This window comes from Pogona vitticeps, chromosome 3 (assembly GCF_051106095.1).
Source record: "Pogona vitticeps strain Pit_001003342236 chromosome 3, PviZW2.1, whole genome shotgun sequence".
Taxonomy (NCBI): Eukaryota; Metazoa; Chordata; class Lepidosauria; order Squamata; family Agamidae; genus Pogona; species Pogona vitticeps.
This window is the reverse complement of record NC_135785.1, coordinates 124,842,271-124,859,638: the sequence shown is the minus strand read 5'-3', so window position 1 is coordinate 124,859,638 and position 17,368 is coordinate 124,842,271. Positions and strand designations below refer to the sequence as shown.

Sequence of the window (17,368 nt, the reverse complement as noted above, 5' to 3'; positions counted from 1 at the left end):
CATCTGGCCTTCAAAAGGAGATTGAACAGATTCCTGGAGGAAAAGTCCATTGCAGGTTACAAGCCATGATGGGGGATGTACAATCTCCAGTCTTAGAAGAAAGATACTTCAAAATGGCAGATGCAGGGGAGGGGTTTCAGGAGACAGGTGTCTAGTTGTCTCCTATGCTCCCAGAGTGATCTGGTGGGGCCACTGTGAGATACAGGGAGCTGGACTAGATGGCCCCTTGGCCTGATCCAGCACGGCTCTTCTTATGTTCTTACTTTTGAACCCAGAAAAACATAAGTGCCCTGGTTTTCACTTTTAAGTTTCCAAACATTTCTGAAAATGAATAGAACTTTTGATCCTGCCATGCTAAGAACAAGGTTAACCCATTCCTGGCAACACATTTTTTGCTCCTCCCTGTGAAAATACTTCAAAAGTTATTTTAAAAAACTGATAATGTCATTGGCACAAAGATTAATGCTATCTTTATTAGTTAATTAATAACTGGGAGGCTTTCGGCTCCCCATGTGTACTGGAGTTATAATACCGCTGGCTATGCTAGATGTGGATTCTGGGAGCTGGAGTCAAAATATTTGACAACACTGGGGCCTGAGAAAATGAGAGCAGGGCCCCCTGGAAGAGCTTAAAAAGCAAACGAGTCAGATGTCATCAGCACACTGCTGGTACCAGACTCTGGACAGCCTTTTCCATGTTTTTCATGTATATGTGAAAGTATGGGGAATCATGGCGCCCTGAGACACTCCACAAGCTAATGGTCAAAGTGTTGACCAGGAGTCTCCTAGCACCACTACCATTCTCAAGGGAAAATCCCAGAAGGGGACTCCTTTTTTCATTAATTAACCACTTCCCACTCAAACACAAAGCAGTTGTCAGGGCTGTTTTTCAACAAGTGTGGGAAAGGTCGTGAGCAGACTTTTGCACTATCTTGGTGTTGTCAACATTTAGGCTGCCCGGTGCTATGTAAATCTTGGCATCCTTTTTTTCTGCTGGCAACACAGGCACAATATTGTACAGCAATATTGGCCCATTTCCTGACTTTTTGAATCATGGTTCACTCATGGTTATTAAAAAGCCTGCCTAAAGAGGCGGGTCTTCCAATGTCAGTGGAAGCATAAAAGGGAAGAGATTAGCCTAGCCTCCAAAGTGAGAGCATCCCACAGCCTTGGAGCACTCCCAGAGAAAGTCTTCTCTTCTGTCCCCTGCAAACATGTCCGCGAACACAATGGGACCAAGAAAAGGGCTTCCTCTGAAGATCTCAATGTCTGTGATGGCTCATATGGAGAGACATGGTCCTTCAGATACCCTGATGCCCACCATATTTGCACCTCCCAGTGAGTGTCAAAAAGGAAACCAGTTTTATGCTGATAAACAACTGAGGAATGGTTATTGTCACTTTAGTACAGCCCTAGCACTGACTTAGATCTGATGCCACTAGTAGAGCATGGTGCCAGATTCAATACCCGGTATCATGAAATAAGACTAGAAGATCCTCCTGCCTGAAAACCCAGGGACCTGTTTCTAGTCAGCTGACAGCATTGGAAGAAATGGACCAATGGTTTACTTCAGTACCAGACGGCTTCTCGTTTTCCTGTGCCACTGTTTTTGTTTTCTCAAACTTTCTGACAGCACTCATGTGTAATGATTATCTGCTACAATGTACATAGTTGATTCTTCCACCTCTTACACAGTTTCAGTGGTTATGATTTCTTACAATATTGCTGATTTCATTTTTCTTGGAAGCCACTCTGGAGACAATGGCTTGGTTGGAAGTTGGAATACAAATCTTTTAAAGAAGTAACAATATTCCGTTAGAGTATCCTTAGCAGTACTCTGACCCTTTGTGCTGGTATTCTCACTCACTTCAAGAAAGTAAGGAGATCACTGCAGCGTGACAGGCTGCAGGCAGAGGACGGTGATAGTACAGTACATCACTTCAGCCTGTATGTGTGTGCATAAAAAAACCAAAACCTTTGTGGAGAAGAACTGTGAGGCCTACGTATTGACTGTGCAGACTAAGAAAAGAAAATTGGAATATAAGCTTGCCCTCACGTGTGTCCTGTTATACATACTTCCATTTAGCAAGTAAATAAAATGCTTACCAGGTAGGAAGTGGTGGGTGTTTGTACTCTGGTTTCTATTTGCTTCACACTCTTGCAATTTCTTCTGCAGAGCCACCATTTCTCGGCGGACTGCAAGGATGTTATTCTTGTCCAGCGATTCCAGCTTATTCACCATGAGACTCAAATTCTTAATCTAGTTAGATAAAACAGCACATGTGACTTTTGGTTAACCCCCCCCCATGTTTGTTCTGCCACCACATTTGCCAAGTTCTTCTTTTTAATTAACAATGCACCAACAGCACACAACAATTTCTGAAATCCTATATCTGTGAGAATGCATTATCTGCCATATTCGCTATTGCTGTGCAGAGAGATGTCTATTGATTTTGCAAAAGGATGTCTGTTATCAGGAGTATTTAGTTGCTTGCATTCCCTGCTTTTATTGCATGACTTTGTTATTTTATATTACTTGATATTCTTAAAATGTGAGGGACCTTGATCAGAGAAGGATGGATCTGTATTGTGCTGGCCTATGTCAGATAGTTTTTAATGCAATCATCCATAAACCTGTTCCATATTATTTCCATGGCAATATGTGAATTGGGAAGGAAAGCACATATCTTTGCATTTGAGTGCTATGCTTTTTCATGTAAAATGGGCATTTTGTGTTCCTGCTGATATAATTTTAGTTTAAAACTGTAATGGAAAAAAAAGAGATGGTCAGAAACCTAAAGAGAACTATTCATCATCTAGTCTGGCAATCTGTAACTGTTCCAATCCATACACTAATCTAGGCAGAGAGAAAATCAGGTTGCTTTGCCTAGAAGTGCAAAATGAACAAAATTCTGAAGTATCACAGCACTGAACAGATTGAATGAAATGGGATATACATTTATAGATTTATTTATTTGCCTTTCTGGTTGCATGTATGGGGTTCCTGCCAGTAACTCACTCACAGATCTTTAAATTAGCCAAATATAAGCACTGCCCCAATTGGTAATAGTGTTGCTGCCCTGGATGTTAACATAGAGTATGTCCCACTATTTCCTCCATTTATTGCTCTATAGATCCAATAGCTTGGTCTTGCTATGTTTTTCAGACTTTGCCTTCAATGTAGTTCAGCACAGACAAGAATAAAAGATAAGTGGTTAAGAAAAAGTGTCTTTGATTAGGTTAAAGTAATTTTAAAGTAACAGTGCAGAAGTGCAAAAGCTTTTACTATACCTCTTCATATAATTGCTCGACAATCACATTGCTCCCAGTTAGTGTCGTCTTCAGCTGAATGACCAGTCTCTCCATTTCACTGATTTCCAATTTTATCATCTGGAAGTCCAGTTCTGTATAAGAAACACTGGTCTTCTCCAAGTACTCAATCTTCTTGGTTAGGTTTAGAATTCTTCTCTCGTACACTTCAATTTCTCTGGTATACTGGCTAACCTATGAATATACAAAGAAAGACATTCCATTTTAGCAAACATATTTAAGGTAGCTTTTTCAAAGATAAGTTTTGCCTCATTGCACCTCTGCAATCTCACTGAGATCAAAATATGATTACATGAGTATAACCAAGCACAGGGGCTTATCTAACATTGTCTTTATTTTTAGACCAAAATACATAGCAAAGATTACAGATAAATGGCATAGATAAAGTGAAATGTCTGCAGGATATGAAAAGTATAATCGTTGATAAGTTACAGTCTTCTCTGTGCTTTTAAAAATGCAGCTCAACAGAGAAGTGAATCAGACTGCAGCAAAATGACATAGAGGATGATTATCTGTAACATTTTTATTTGCCCTTCCTTCCTTCCTTCCTTCCTTCCTTCCTTCCTTCCTTCCTTCCTTCCTTCCTTCCTTCCTTCCTTCCTTCCTTCCAAGGGCATCTCAGAATTATTTCCAAGAAGAGGAAAAAAAAATATTAGAACTACTTTTACGTTGTCTTCTCATGTTAGGGCCAGATTCTGGCCAAAGAGTTGAGGGCTCTAGAAATCAATGTTGCATTCCCATATTTCTTTCCATGTTTAAAAAAAGATTGGTCCATTTGACCACTTGGCACACACAGTCCATGTGACTTCACTACCCTGGATCCCAACCAGAGCCTCTGAGGTTTCCAGACCCAAGGCAAACTGTGGAATTACAAACTAGGATGAGACCTCTCTATTAGTGGCCCATTTAGTGACTGTGGTAGCTGGGATTTTTGAAAAGTATATTGGGCTTTGTAAGAGTATAATTGTAAAAGTATATTGGGCCTTTACAGTGTTTTCTCTGGAAACTGAACTTGGAGAGTCATTGAATTTTCAGTGGGCTGTGGAAGTCAGCTCTACCATTCTGGATGCATATCAACTCTGGGTATGTGGCCATGATTTTTTTAAAAAATGAAGAATATTTCATAGTTATGACCATTTTTCAAAATTGTAAATATATACTTTAATTATTGTGATGCAAGTTAGCTACATATACAGTACGTCCATCTTGGGGTTTTGTAACTTTATACACCTCTGAGCTTCCTGACTGTAGTGTCTTCAGGGAATCAGTAAGTGCAATGTCCCAGTAAAGAGCCATAATGCACACAAATTCTCTTGTTATTCTTTTCAACTGATTTTAACCTTCAGTTAACCTCTTAAACTAGAGAAGCAAACCACAGAAACTCAAGTGTGTTAATGGACTGTTATGTCAAGAAAGACACAATTTGCATAAAGCAAACCCTCAAATGAGAGATTAGGAAATGCAACTATCTATATAATATGAAAGAGTATTTCAAATAGATCCCTGGAAGTACACTAACTTTCAATGAAAGTTGGGCACCTCTCTTTTCTTTGTCTACAAGTGATTTTCAAGATCAGTAATGCATTTACAAGTGCCATCATTCATTTTATACTGAAAATAATAAGAATGTATAATGGCTTGAACAAAGTGCTTATATGGAACAATCACATATGGGGCTGCATTCATTTTATGTGTCTACCAAATGACCTCAACCCTAGAATATAAAAGACAAGCCTGACAAATCTCTTATATTTCCTCTATAAACCATTGTCATAACTAAGCCAGCCTCTTTAACACTCCTGTAGTGAAGCTTTGTTTTCTGTTATTTGACCAGATCTGTCAAGATCGTGTTGGAGAATGTATTACTCTGAATCTAGTTTGGTGGTTTGCTGCCATCCTAGGATGAGCTGCCCAGACACACTGCAGTGCGGCAAAGGCTGGGGTTAAGACCGTTTTGGTTTTCATTTTCAGCTATCTATCACTTTAATCAAAAGCTGGATGAAAGGAGAACAACATGGATTGTTCTCAGTAGAGTAATCACTGGAAACCATGTATTGTCCAAGAGCCACCAATGGAGAAGATAACCTTTTCCACAGTCACTCGTGTAGCTCAATTGCTAAAGATGATTATTTGATAGGTACAAGCTCGCAGAAAATGATTCTGAATGTAGATCGATTCTTTTCTGATTCAGGTAGCCTGATGTGAGTATAATTTTGTTAAATATTCTTCCTGTCCCTAAAATAGGAAGACATGAGGAAGACAAAGGAAAACTTTATTCCCTTCCTCTCCACAGACAATATGCCAAGGGGAAACGTGATATCTGGGCCTACTTCCTTCAGCAAAAATTGTTTTGCAGACAGATAGGGCCTGTTCAGAGAGGGGAATTTGGAGCTGTCTGGTTCATGCTTCAAAGGTTCTTATCTTCAGTGCAATCTGTTCTGTCCCCCACTTGAACAATTGTTCTATTCACACTGGATATGTTTATTCTCCTCCAGGAAAAGTCCACACAATTCATCCGTGTGAGTGTCCCCAGTTTGTTTGCAAGTAAGGTTCACCTGGCTTATAGCTGAGTATGTTTTACTCAGTCTACTTGTGAGCATGTGTTACCCAGCATACTCACAAGTAAGAAAGCAGCAGTGGCAAGATAAGCTCACAACGGCAATACTGGTGCAAGGGGAAAATGTTGGGTTGAAGATTGGAGAGACATAAGTGAGGTAACATCCACTTTTTCCTGCCTTCTGCTAGGGCAACACTGCCTTGTGGGGACATAGCCCATGGAGTTGACACAGCCCCCTTTACTGCCTTTTCTCATTCAGCCGATTGAGTAAAGTAAGTGGCATATTGAAAGAGCAACGCATCAGCCTAGTATGTATTAGAATTTTGACGCCTCCATTATGGAAATATTAAAAAGAAGAGGATGAAAATAGAAGAGGGGGTTTCTCCATTCTTTGTTTTAATGTCACAAACCATGAATTTAGTTGTTGGTTCATTCAGGAAATTTGGCTGTCTAAAACCCCCAACAACTTGGCTTGTTCCCTCCCCGTCCCCAAAGCCTGCCTCTCAGTGCTCCGGTTGCCTTCCTACCTTTTCCTGCTTCTGCATCCTCCTCCACTGCAGCTGCTGCAGCCCTTCTGGCAGGCCAGCTGGTCTCTGCTCATGTCCTCACCTCTCAACTGGGAGAGGACCATCTATGCATGTCTCAAAGTGGAGACATGCATAGATGGTCCTGGGCCAATTGATGGACCGCCTAACTAAGATAAATAAATAATTTTTAAAAAGGTTAGCCAGCCCATCAGCTGGCTGGAGCCCATCTGTGTGTGTCTTCTCCCATCTGGTAAGTGGAGGCATGCACAGATTTCCCCTTTCTGGCTGATGGTTCAGCTAAATAATATTATTTATTTATTTTAGTTAGCCAGCCACCATCTGCACATGTCCCCACTTACCAACTGAAAAGTGGGGACATGTCCAGATGGTCCCTGGCATGTGGTGAAGGTCATAAGATGGCAGTGGCAGCCAAGGCAGAGCAGGCAGTGGCAGCAAAAGGTAGGGAGGCAACAGGGGCAGTGGGAAGGGGGCATGGACAAGCAGTGAGGGGCAACAAATCAGGAGGAAAGTAAATCATCCCAAAATTCATCAGTTTGAAAAGTTCAGGTTCTCCAGTTTGGATGAACCCGAACCAATCTGAACCAATTAATTAGCGATTTTTGATATATCTCCTGGTTCATTTTTAGCTTTGTGCCAATCTCTAGTTCAGACCAAACTATACTAACAGCAGTCCATATATTGATCTATATGCCAATATAGACAGGCTCTCAGTCAGAAAAACGACCCGCTAAAGCTAATCTCACCTCACTGCTCTTGTATTTTCTGTGCCTTCACACAGCCAACAAAATGCCCCTATGAACCCAGAATGATAGTGGTGTGTGCTGTTCTATGCAGTCCAAGACATTGGCTAGAGGTATGAGAAGCAGATCCATGAAACTTTCAAGTAGGGCAATTTTAGACATTTGAGGGAAGATGCAGTGTGGGGATAGTCCTTACCCCTGCTGAAACAAAATGTCTAAATGTAAGGAGTTCCTCTGCATTTCATAGTTCCAGTTACTTCAAAGAAAACACTTTGAACAAAAATGAGTGTTTCCAGCAGACTGTCTCTTTCCTCCTCCACTACCTCTCTGTAGTTGGGGAGAGGGCTGTTATGTGTAAACTTCTTATCTCTTCTTGATTATACTGTGAAAAAGTTTATGAATATTTATAGATAGAATTTATAATTTAGTGCTCTGTCTTTCCTCCTGATTAATTCAAGGGCACTTCATTTGTTACTATGTCTGGTTCCTGGTGGAGTCAAAAAATTTCTCCTGGACACGTAATTGAAACCTTGCATATTTTTCATCAAGCAACCAATGTCAAATGCTGGCTCTTGGCTGTGCAAGAGTCTTTTCAGCTCTTGAAGATTACAGTAGTTGATGCTTATTTATGGGTATTTTCCTTCTGCTGAATTTTGCATGGGAACCCAATTCCTGTAGCAAACAACCAAAACAGCATAAGGCTAAGAAGCTTTGCTGTAATTAGGATGCACCGTGGCATTGTGAAAACATTTCTGTTGTCATAACAGCTTCACATGCTACAGAGAACTGTTGATTTTCTCCACTCTTAAAATATTTTTGGAGGGGCAGTGAAGGATTCCTTTCAGGTTCAAAGACTCCCTAGGCCTCTCTTTTGCCTTGGGGAAGCCATTGGGAAGCTTGGGGAGGTGACCTTTAATAATCAACAATCACTGCTGGAACCAGGACCATGAGTAGCAATCTGGCAGCAAGTTTTGACCATTAAAAGGCTCCCCTCCATCTCAATTATCTGAAAGACTTATCCAGGCAGCCCTCAGGAGCCTCAGAACCTGAAAGGGTGAAGTAGGAAGCTTTCAATTTATTTGCATTACTTTTTCCCCCAACACTCATATCTGGTGTACACCCAGCATAACTACACCAACAGGATTTTGCCCAGTATGCTCAGTACTGTAGCTACTTTCTGCATTATTTTTGCATCTTGAATTACAAAACTGATTTGGGGTCATGATTTACACTGCTTGCCCCAGGTGCCCAAATAGCTAGTTATGGTGCTGCCAAATGAAATTGGAACACCAGGTAAAACACTGGTGCCTGTGCAGTTCATAATAATTATAATATGTGCCGTAAGGTAGATTCCAACATATACTCACTCTGCTGAGATTTTCTAGCTACAAAGTACTCAGGAGGGTTTACCTGTCCCTCCTTCCACTGATGCGCTGGGAATCATGCATCATACTGCTCAGAGAACAGAAGGTGTAAACGTGATTCTCCCTCCAACCCCATTTTCTGTTATTATCCTAATACACTAGACCCAAAATAGCTTTAACTTGTAGTCCTCCTGATGAAGACTGGCCCTCACAGATTTGTGAGGAAAAATGGGGTAGGGGGGGACTGGTGTATAATCCAAATGTGATTATCCAGGTCTGCCCATCCAGCCTGCAGGGCCTCAAGATGAGGCTCCTGCCCTGCCCCCGGGTCTGATCCTGAAGAAAGGACAGGAAAATGACTGCTGCAAGGCTCACATGGAGAGAGCAAAGAAAAAGAGAAGGTGGCTGTGCATTCAGCTGGTGCACTGAGGAAGGGTCCAGGAAGGGAGACTATCATTTGGAACCTCTTCACAATCAAGACGCTTAATCAAGCTGATTTGAGTAATGTTTTTAATCTTGCCCAAAGTTGCTAGTTTTCCTAGAAAAGGACAGAAGATAATGCAAAGTAATGCAGCATAATCTAGTAAAATGTTATCTAGCATACCAGCATACCATAAACATGCCCATTTTGGTTGTAGGATTTAGTCTCTTGCTGACTTTGGTAATGAGCATTTGTTTATTCCAGAGTTGTGTATTACCAATTTATTGTCTTTCAAGGAGCAAAAACCACTTACTTTGGAAAGCTCACTGTCGAATTTCACTGAGAGCTCTTGAGCTAAGATTTCAAGCCTTTCCATCCTCTGCACAGGAAATGTGTTATCTGGCAGGTAGACAGAGCACTGGCATACTCCATGGTCATCCAAAGATCCGGTCACATTGGCAAATGGCTGCAAAGAGATTGGAATTTTGAAGATTTTTGGTTACTTATTTGGAAGGAGGCATTTCTCTTTTTTGAAATCCACCAAGAGAAAAGGACCATAAACGGTATAAAATTATTCACAAAATCTTCAGAGAACATTTAGTCTAGATGTTGTCACCTTGTGACCAATTTCTGATTTGAACCTACATTGGAATATTAACTTTATCTGAGCTGAGCCAATTTAAAAAATGACAGGAAGAACATTCTCTAAATGGATAAGTACATTAACAGTCCTTGATAAAATCTATTCCCCATAATGAAAGATTATAATGATATCTGGCCTACTGCAATTTGTGGATCTTCCCAAGTAACATATGTGTTTGTCAGTACTAAAAAAAAAAAAAAAAAAAAAAAAAACCTCACCATCAAGCAGGGGGTTGGATTTGATGGCCTTATAGGCCCCTTCCAACTTCACTATTCTATGATTCTATTATTTAGTCAACCACACTTTTTCCTCTTATATGACCATCTGTCTAACTAAGAGTGCACTTGACCCAATAGTTGCAACACAACTACATTCATATCAATTGGATATGCTTCCCAATCAGCCATCAGTCATGTTCCTAAGTCTACTAACTTAAAGGGCCAAAGGTTAGCTTACAATGGATTGTTTTGAATGGGTTTTTGTGCTCTGTTGTTTTTTAATGCTTTTAATATCAATTTTATTGACCTTTTTAAATATAATACTTGTTTAATTCTTTTTTTAATATTTATATTCACTGTTCTTTAGCTTTTAAATATTACCTTTTAATAGTTGAAAGCCATCTTGGGTCCTTTTAAGGAGAAAGGCAGGGGAAAATATTGTAACTAACTAACTAACTAACTAACTAACTAACTAACTAACTAAATAAATAAATAAATAAATAAATAAATAAATAAAATTTGATATCTTTTTAAATTGTCTAAATTGTCAGACTTTGACCCTAAGTCTGTGACCTGCCCACAGATACCAGGCAAATCCAGGAACTGACTCCATCACTGTTACTTTCCCTGCCTCTGACATCCACCACTCCTGCTCTTCACAGCAGTTTCCCCGGCAACCCCTCCTTATCACCCATCTTTTCAATTTCCCAGCAGTTTCTTCAGCTCTGATTTCCTTCTGCTTATTCTTTTAAAAGTCCTCCTTTTTTAAAAAGTTTTTGGTCCTTGCCAGGGTGCACTCAGGATGCCACATCACTTTTATTTCACTCCAGATTTCTGGCTCAATTGTTGTGCTATATTATGTGCCCCCAATATTACTATTATCATCTTGTGTTTTGTGAAATACGTTTCTGTTAGTCATTGTTAACGCAACAATCCATTTAGGGCTCTGTTTCTTTTATATCTTGTTTCAGTTCAAAATGAAGGGGGGGATTCCTCCAAAGTGCCTTCTAATTTATAATTCTGTAATTGTTACAGTTGCTCTTATTTTGTTGTTGTTGTTGTTCTTTTGTGAAAAAGAGCCAAACTTGGCCCATGTCACTGTTCATTCATACTCGACATGGCCTCTAGCCTCTGCAAAGTTGTTAGGAAAGCACAGGTTCAGGGGAATTCAATTTTTATGTGTGCTTTTATCCCATTCCCAAAGCTGGCCTATGATTTGAGGGGAGCTGGAAGTTGGAAACATATTGCTTCCTCGCCTAGAGCACAGAAGGTGACTTCAAAACAGGGAGTAGATATTTCTGGTCCAGCACTTCTATCCTTTGCCCATGCATTTTTCTTTCTGTCTTTTCCTGCTGTTACTTCACACTCCTCATCAAAAACAACCCCATGTAAGGCAGACCTGGAAAGCCAGGAATATTCTTAGGACTTCTATGATCAGATTTGTGTGAGCAGGACCATCCCTATGCTTTTGCCATAAGGCTATACCTTGGCAGAGTCTTGGCCGTCATAAACCCATGTTTTTAACTGAGAATATTCAAATAATGTCACTTAGTGGGTTTTGTTGTTATATACCATCAGGTTGCTTCTGAAAGGTCCTATCATTAATAGCTGTGATCAAGTAGTGCAAACTCAAGGTTAAGGCTTTCTTTACCAGGTCAATCCATCTCATACTGATCTTCCCCTTTACCTGTTGTCATTAACTTTTCCCATCATGATTGCATTTTCTAGTGCATCTAGTCTTTTTATAATCTGCTCAAATTCTGATAGCCTTATGTTAGTTCTTTTTGCTTTTAGAGGCATGAATTTATCTTCTTTTTTGGCTCATTGGGAGCTAATCATAAATAGACTGTTTTGGGTCACAGAGAGGGAGAACTTATGCCATTTACTTTTTGAACTATTACTTTCCAGAATGTATCAAAGTTCTCCCTCACCTTTTCCCAGCTAAAAAGAATGCAATATATGTCTTTGGAAAGAAAGAATCGAAGCTGATCTTTAGAGATGAGGTCTAGATGAGAGGAAGAGATGGATCTGGGGAGCCCTGCAAACTAGTGGCATTTAGGTACTGTATGCAGAGATGCCATTCTGGAGGTCTAATGTGAAAAAAATGGAGTATATTTTATTTCTCAACAGTTCTGCTCTGGCTCCCCTATGGCAACTTTTCACATAATGGTGGTTAATGCAGGAATTCAGTCTGTGGTCTTTGAATCGCTTAGTGTCAAGAGTGAAGTATATCAGAGTCCACCACTGCAAGCTTATGGAAAACAACCTGCACCTTACCCCCACAGAAATCAAAACACAATGCTTGGAGAAAAGTAAGGGTGTGTGCTGTGGGGGCTATTTAAACACAGCCATTAAGTCTCGAGCCAGTTCTTATCTCTAAAGCCCTATCTCAAATTCTGCTTCTTGGTCAACTTGACTATGACAAAATATCAGGAACTATAATGGAATAAACTTGTTTACTGTCTAAGAACAAAAGATTTCTTCCTCCACTCTCACATCCCCCAATTTTTGTGAGCAACAGAGACAGCTGATTCCCAGCCAAGATGAACTGAAATTTTGGGATTAAAAAAATAGTAGGAAGACTCTCAGACTTCTGGAAACCCTGTAGTGAGGTAAGAAAGCACGTAGAGCAGTGGCAACAGCAAAGCAGAGCAGTACAAAGAGCAGATAAATCCTTTGCAAAGCATACTGCTGTATTCAGAAGGAGCCAGAAGAAGGCTTTGAAGTCACATCAGTTCCTTACTTTTTTAAGGGCGTGGTCACACCAGCAAAATGTCTCCCTGTTTTTTTGAGTTTTTTACTCCCTGAGCCGTTACACGTTGCTGTCAAACGGCACAGTCCTTCCCAGGGTGTGCACTCTGATGTGTTTTTGAACTGCTACAACATTTCCCTACAGTTGATGTGATATGACTGGCTACACTTTGGTACCGGAATATTTCCCTCTGACTTGTTTATGTCTCTGAGGCCCCTTTTTTCCTTTTAAAAACTTCATTAACATTGATGTTTTGGCAACATTTCTTTGATGGATACAAGTTTCTCTGCTGCATTTGTGCCTCTTGCAGCAGAGAAACTCATAGCTGGGCTTTGTTTTCATTACAGCTATACCAGGAGGTTCCCCAAGAGGAAAATATGCAAGGGCTCAGGGGAACGACCACCACCTGGTGGAGAGAGCTACAAATAAGTGAAGCATAGAGGCTGGTGACACAAGTTTTCCAATGCACTAACACTCCACTTGCTAAAAAAAATTTAAAAATCAAAGGGACATGCAGACAAATGACATCACTGGCAGAAGCAACACAATGTGATTTTCCCAAAAAAAGGTATCGGTAAAGCCATGCACACAAGACACTACGGTAATTGTTGCACAATTAATCCTACAAGAACAAAAAGTAGAAGCCTCCCAGCAGATGAGATTTGATGTGGAGACAGCACAGAGTGGGGACAAAAGAATCTATCATGGCCTTGACTATGTATTAGTCAAAGTGGTTAGGTCATAAATAGTTGGTACACCAACAGGCTATTTCTGTCCCAGGAGGAGCTGCAAATCAGACAGTTTGGCACACCAACATGAAATACTCTCCAAATTGCCCAAATCAGTTCAAGGTTTCAGGGACTTCCTGGTGAAGTGTGTAATGGATACAGAAGCCAGATTCTGCCTGATAAGTGCTGGAGTATTTGGCAGTAGCTTTGTGACGATCAAAAGGAAGTACTTCTGCAACTAACACACCATTCACTTATAGAATACACAGTGTGATGTAATGGACAGAGCAGCAGGCATAATTCAGGAGACCTAGGTTTGAATCCCTTGTTGCCCATGGAAACTCACTGAGGGAGTGAGTAGAACCGGTAAAACCTCTCCTCAGATATGTCACTTACCTTCAAAGGTCTGTTAGGGTCACTATAAGTCAGTTCAGACACACACACACACACACACACACACACATTTACAGAAATCCATGCTACAAGATTAGAGCATAGATAGTTTTTAATTACTAGAAACTATAATCCCTAAAAGTAACTTTTATCAAGTTATGCAAGTGGTGATTATCACTTGAATGAATCTAAAAATAAGATTAGATGGATTAAAAGATGATACATTCATTTTAGCCATAATAGAGCCTCAGTATAAAGAGACAGTATATCTTTAAATACTACATCCTTGAGATAAAGAGCAGAGACTGGCAATTACATCAATATTCTGAAAATTATAAGCTTTTCCAGTTTTTGGACTGGTTGGAATATTAAACTGAGCAGATGTATCGCTAAAAGGCACTTTTTACCTTCCTAAATGCCAGATGTGCTCAGGACCTGCGAGTCTGCCCTTGTGTAGATTAGCCTTTAAAACATTCTCCCATCACTGTAAAATTAGGTGAATAATAGACTTCTGCCAACACTGTATCAATGCTATTTTGAGATGTACAGTTACACTGGACGTGCATCACTTTATGAGTCACTCCACTGAAGAAACATATAATCAACTTGTAAAAGAGAAATGTCTGATCAAACACACTGCATAATGGCCTACTTGTTTACAATTGAGGCTATGGTACTACCTGTTTATTTTTAAGATCTGGTTAATGTTGCTGTTACTGTTGCATAGTTGATTCACAACATTCAACCACAAACATGTTAAAAAACAGTATTAATTGTACAATTAATGTAAAGAAATGAACATCAAAATATTTACCTCTGAGTGACTGCTTGCCTCTAGATATCTGTGAGTTATGTCAGCTGGTTGAGAAGCTGTAACCTAGAAGAGGAACACGCATGTTCTCATTGTTAAAAAATAGGTCTTTACTAATGGCAAGCTAAATGCTCTTCATTCAGTGGGAGGGCATGGGCAGACATAGATGTGGAGTGCAGTAACCCTCCTGCACACAGAAAAACACTGCATACTTTGGCACACATGGTTGTGTGCACATATGGAGAAGGGCTCATATGTGCATGTACATCATGTGCATGCATGCACACATGTACAGACACATGCACAGCTCAGCTGTAAAGGTTGAGATTGCTCAGTGTTTGAGACAGAAGAAATGTATATATGCAAGTTTTACATTTTCTTATACAGTGGTACCTCGCTTAACGATTGCCTCGCTCTACAACGAAATCACTCGACAATTAGGTTTTTGCGATCGCTTTTAACGATGATTGGTTCCCTGCTTCAAGAACCAATTTTCGCTTTACGGTGATCAAAAACAGCTGATCGTAGGGTTTTAAAGTGGCCACCGGCTGCTTAAAATGGCTCCCCGCTGTGTTTTTGGACGGATTCCTCGCTTTACAGGATCTTCACTGGACAGCCCATTGGAACGCATTGAGGGGTTTTCAGTGCATTTCAATGGGCTTTTAAATTTCGTTTTACAACGTTTTCGCTCTACAGTGATTTCACTGGAACGAATTAACATCGTTAAGCGAGGCACCACTGTAAAAGTAAATACAGACTTCTACTTATATTAGGCAAAGTAAATGAAGTGCTTTTCAGAACAATCTGACACAGCTCCTTGCTCCTGATGAGCATCTAGATTGCTCCAACCTGCATAGAATCATACAATCATAGAAAAGTGAAGTTGGAAGGGGCCTACAAGGCCATCAAGTCCAAACACCTGCTCAATGAATCCACCTACAATCAAAGCATATCTGCCAGGTGCTTATCCAAGTATTTCTTGAATGCCTCCAGTGTTGGAGCACTCACCAACTCCCGAGGTAACTGCTTCCACTGTCGTACTGCTCTAACAGTTAGGAAGTTTTTTCTGATGTTCAACTGAAATCTGGCTTCCTTGAACTTGAGCCTATTGTTGTGTGAACTGCACTCTGGGATGATTGAAAATAAATCCTGCCCCTCCTCTGTATGACAGCCTTTCAAATATTTGAAAAGTCCTATCATATCACCCCTCAGTCTTCTTTTCTCAAGGTTAAACATGCCCAATTCTTTCAGCCTTTCCTCATAAGGCTTGGTTTCATCCTTGTTGCCCTCCTCTGAACTTGTTCAAATGTGTTAGCATCCTTCTTGAAGTGTGGTGTCCAGAACTGGACACAGTGCTCAAGGTGAGGCCTAACCAGTGCCAAATAGAAGAGGACTAGGACCTCGTGGAATTTGGAAACTATACTCCTATTAATGCAGCCTAAAATAGCATTTGCCACATCACACTGTTGGCTCATAGTTAGCTTGTAATCTATGACAATTCCAAGCTCCTTCTCCCTTGTAGTTTTGTTGAGCCAGGTATCCCCCATCTTGTAACTGTGCAATTGGTTTCTTTTTCCGAGGCACAGGACTTTGCACTTATCCCTGTTGAATTTCATTCTCTTGTTTTTCGGTCCAGTGCCCCATTTTATCAAGGCCATTTTGAATTCTCTTTATGTCTTCTAAGGTATTAGCTATTCCGCCCAATTTTGTATCATCTGCAAATTTGACAAGCATTCTCTGCACTCCATCATCCAAGTCATTAAAAGAAATATTGAAGAGCACTGGGCCCAGGACTGAGCCTTGGGGTACCCCACTTGTTACCTCCTCGCAGTTAGAGAAGAACCCATTAATCATCAGCCTCTGAGTACGATTCTGTAGCCAATTGTGTGTCCACCTGACACTTGATGTATCTAACCCACACCTAGTTAGCTTGCTAATCAGGATATCATGGGCCACTTTGTCAAAAGCTTTTGTAAAAGTAAGCATTCTAACCTTCCTTCAGAGAATGTTTTCCCATGAACCTTTCATAATGTACTTCATTTGGAATAGGCACTTTTGAGTACTGCAATCTAACTAAACCTGTCCTGCATTAGGTTGTTCATAGCAGAAGAAATACAGTCCCAGCATGTGGTGTTAATAATACAATATCTTTAGAAATGAAACAACACATAGTCTTACCCCATTTACCGTGCTTTCACTGGCAACTGTGCTTTGCAGAAGAAACAGCAGCTTGGCTGCACTGATGAGCTTCATCTTCTCTGCTTCCTCAGATGGGATGAAGATCAGAGAGGGAAGCCTCTTTATAGCATGATTTGGGGATTTCCCCATCAGCAGCTTATGCTTGAGAAGAGGAACTTACACAATTACGGGTGATTCTAGTGCACACACAGTACAGGTGAGTGAGAGACAAGCAGAATGAGTCACACCCTATCACGAAATGGACAAGAACACTTTGTTCTTTGTTCCTTCTTACTCAGCCCAGTCCTTGTGGTCAGCATCTTATCAAAAACATTGTAGAAAGGCATTGAGCCTATGAGCAAATATCAAATACCAGCTAACATACTGTATTATACTGTCTATACCTTTCATTACTGTATTTTTGAAGCTTTTAAAAAAGTTGGCTGTCCACAAGCTGTTCCTCTCATCCTTTCAGAGAAGGAAGCCTCTTTCTAGCATGATCAGGGGATTTCCCCATCGGTAGCTTATGCTTTGAAAAAGGAACTTGGACAGTTACAGTGATTTTAGCACTCATACAGTACCTGTGGGTAACAGACAAATCAGCAGAGTCATGTCCTACCACAAACGGGACAAGAACATTTCCTTCTTTGTTCTTTTTACTCAGCCCACTCCTTGTGGTCAGCATC

General features: G+C 40.4%; 1 protein-coding gene across 1 annotated transcript in view; it reads right to left on the bottom strand.

Annotated features, from left to right (window-relative positions):
* OLFM4 (olfactomedin 4) overlaps window positions 1-16,840 on the bottom strand; it is a 30,158-nt gene extending 13,318 nt beyond the window's left edge. The window contains exons 1-5 of the mRNA XM_020777650.3: window positions 16,683-16,840; window positions 14,508-14,570; window positions 9,273-9,425; window positions 3,291-3,503; window positions 2,106-2,259 (exon numbers count right to left, since the gene is read on the bottom strand). Coding sequence (XP_020633309.3) covers window positions 2,106-2,259; window positions 3,291-3,503; window positions 9,273-9,425; window positions 14,508-14,570; window positions 16,683-16,832 — 733 coding nt within the window. The 5' untranslated portion in view covers window positions 16,833-16,840. The remainder of the gene's footprint in view (window positions 1-2,105; window positions 2,260-3,290; window positions 3,504-9,272; window positions 9,426-14,507; window positions 14,571-16,682) is intronic.
* Between the last annotated feature and the right edge of the window lie 528 nt (window positions 16,841-17,368).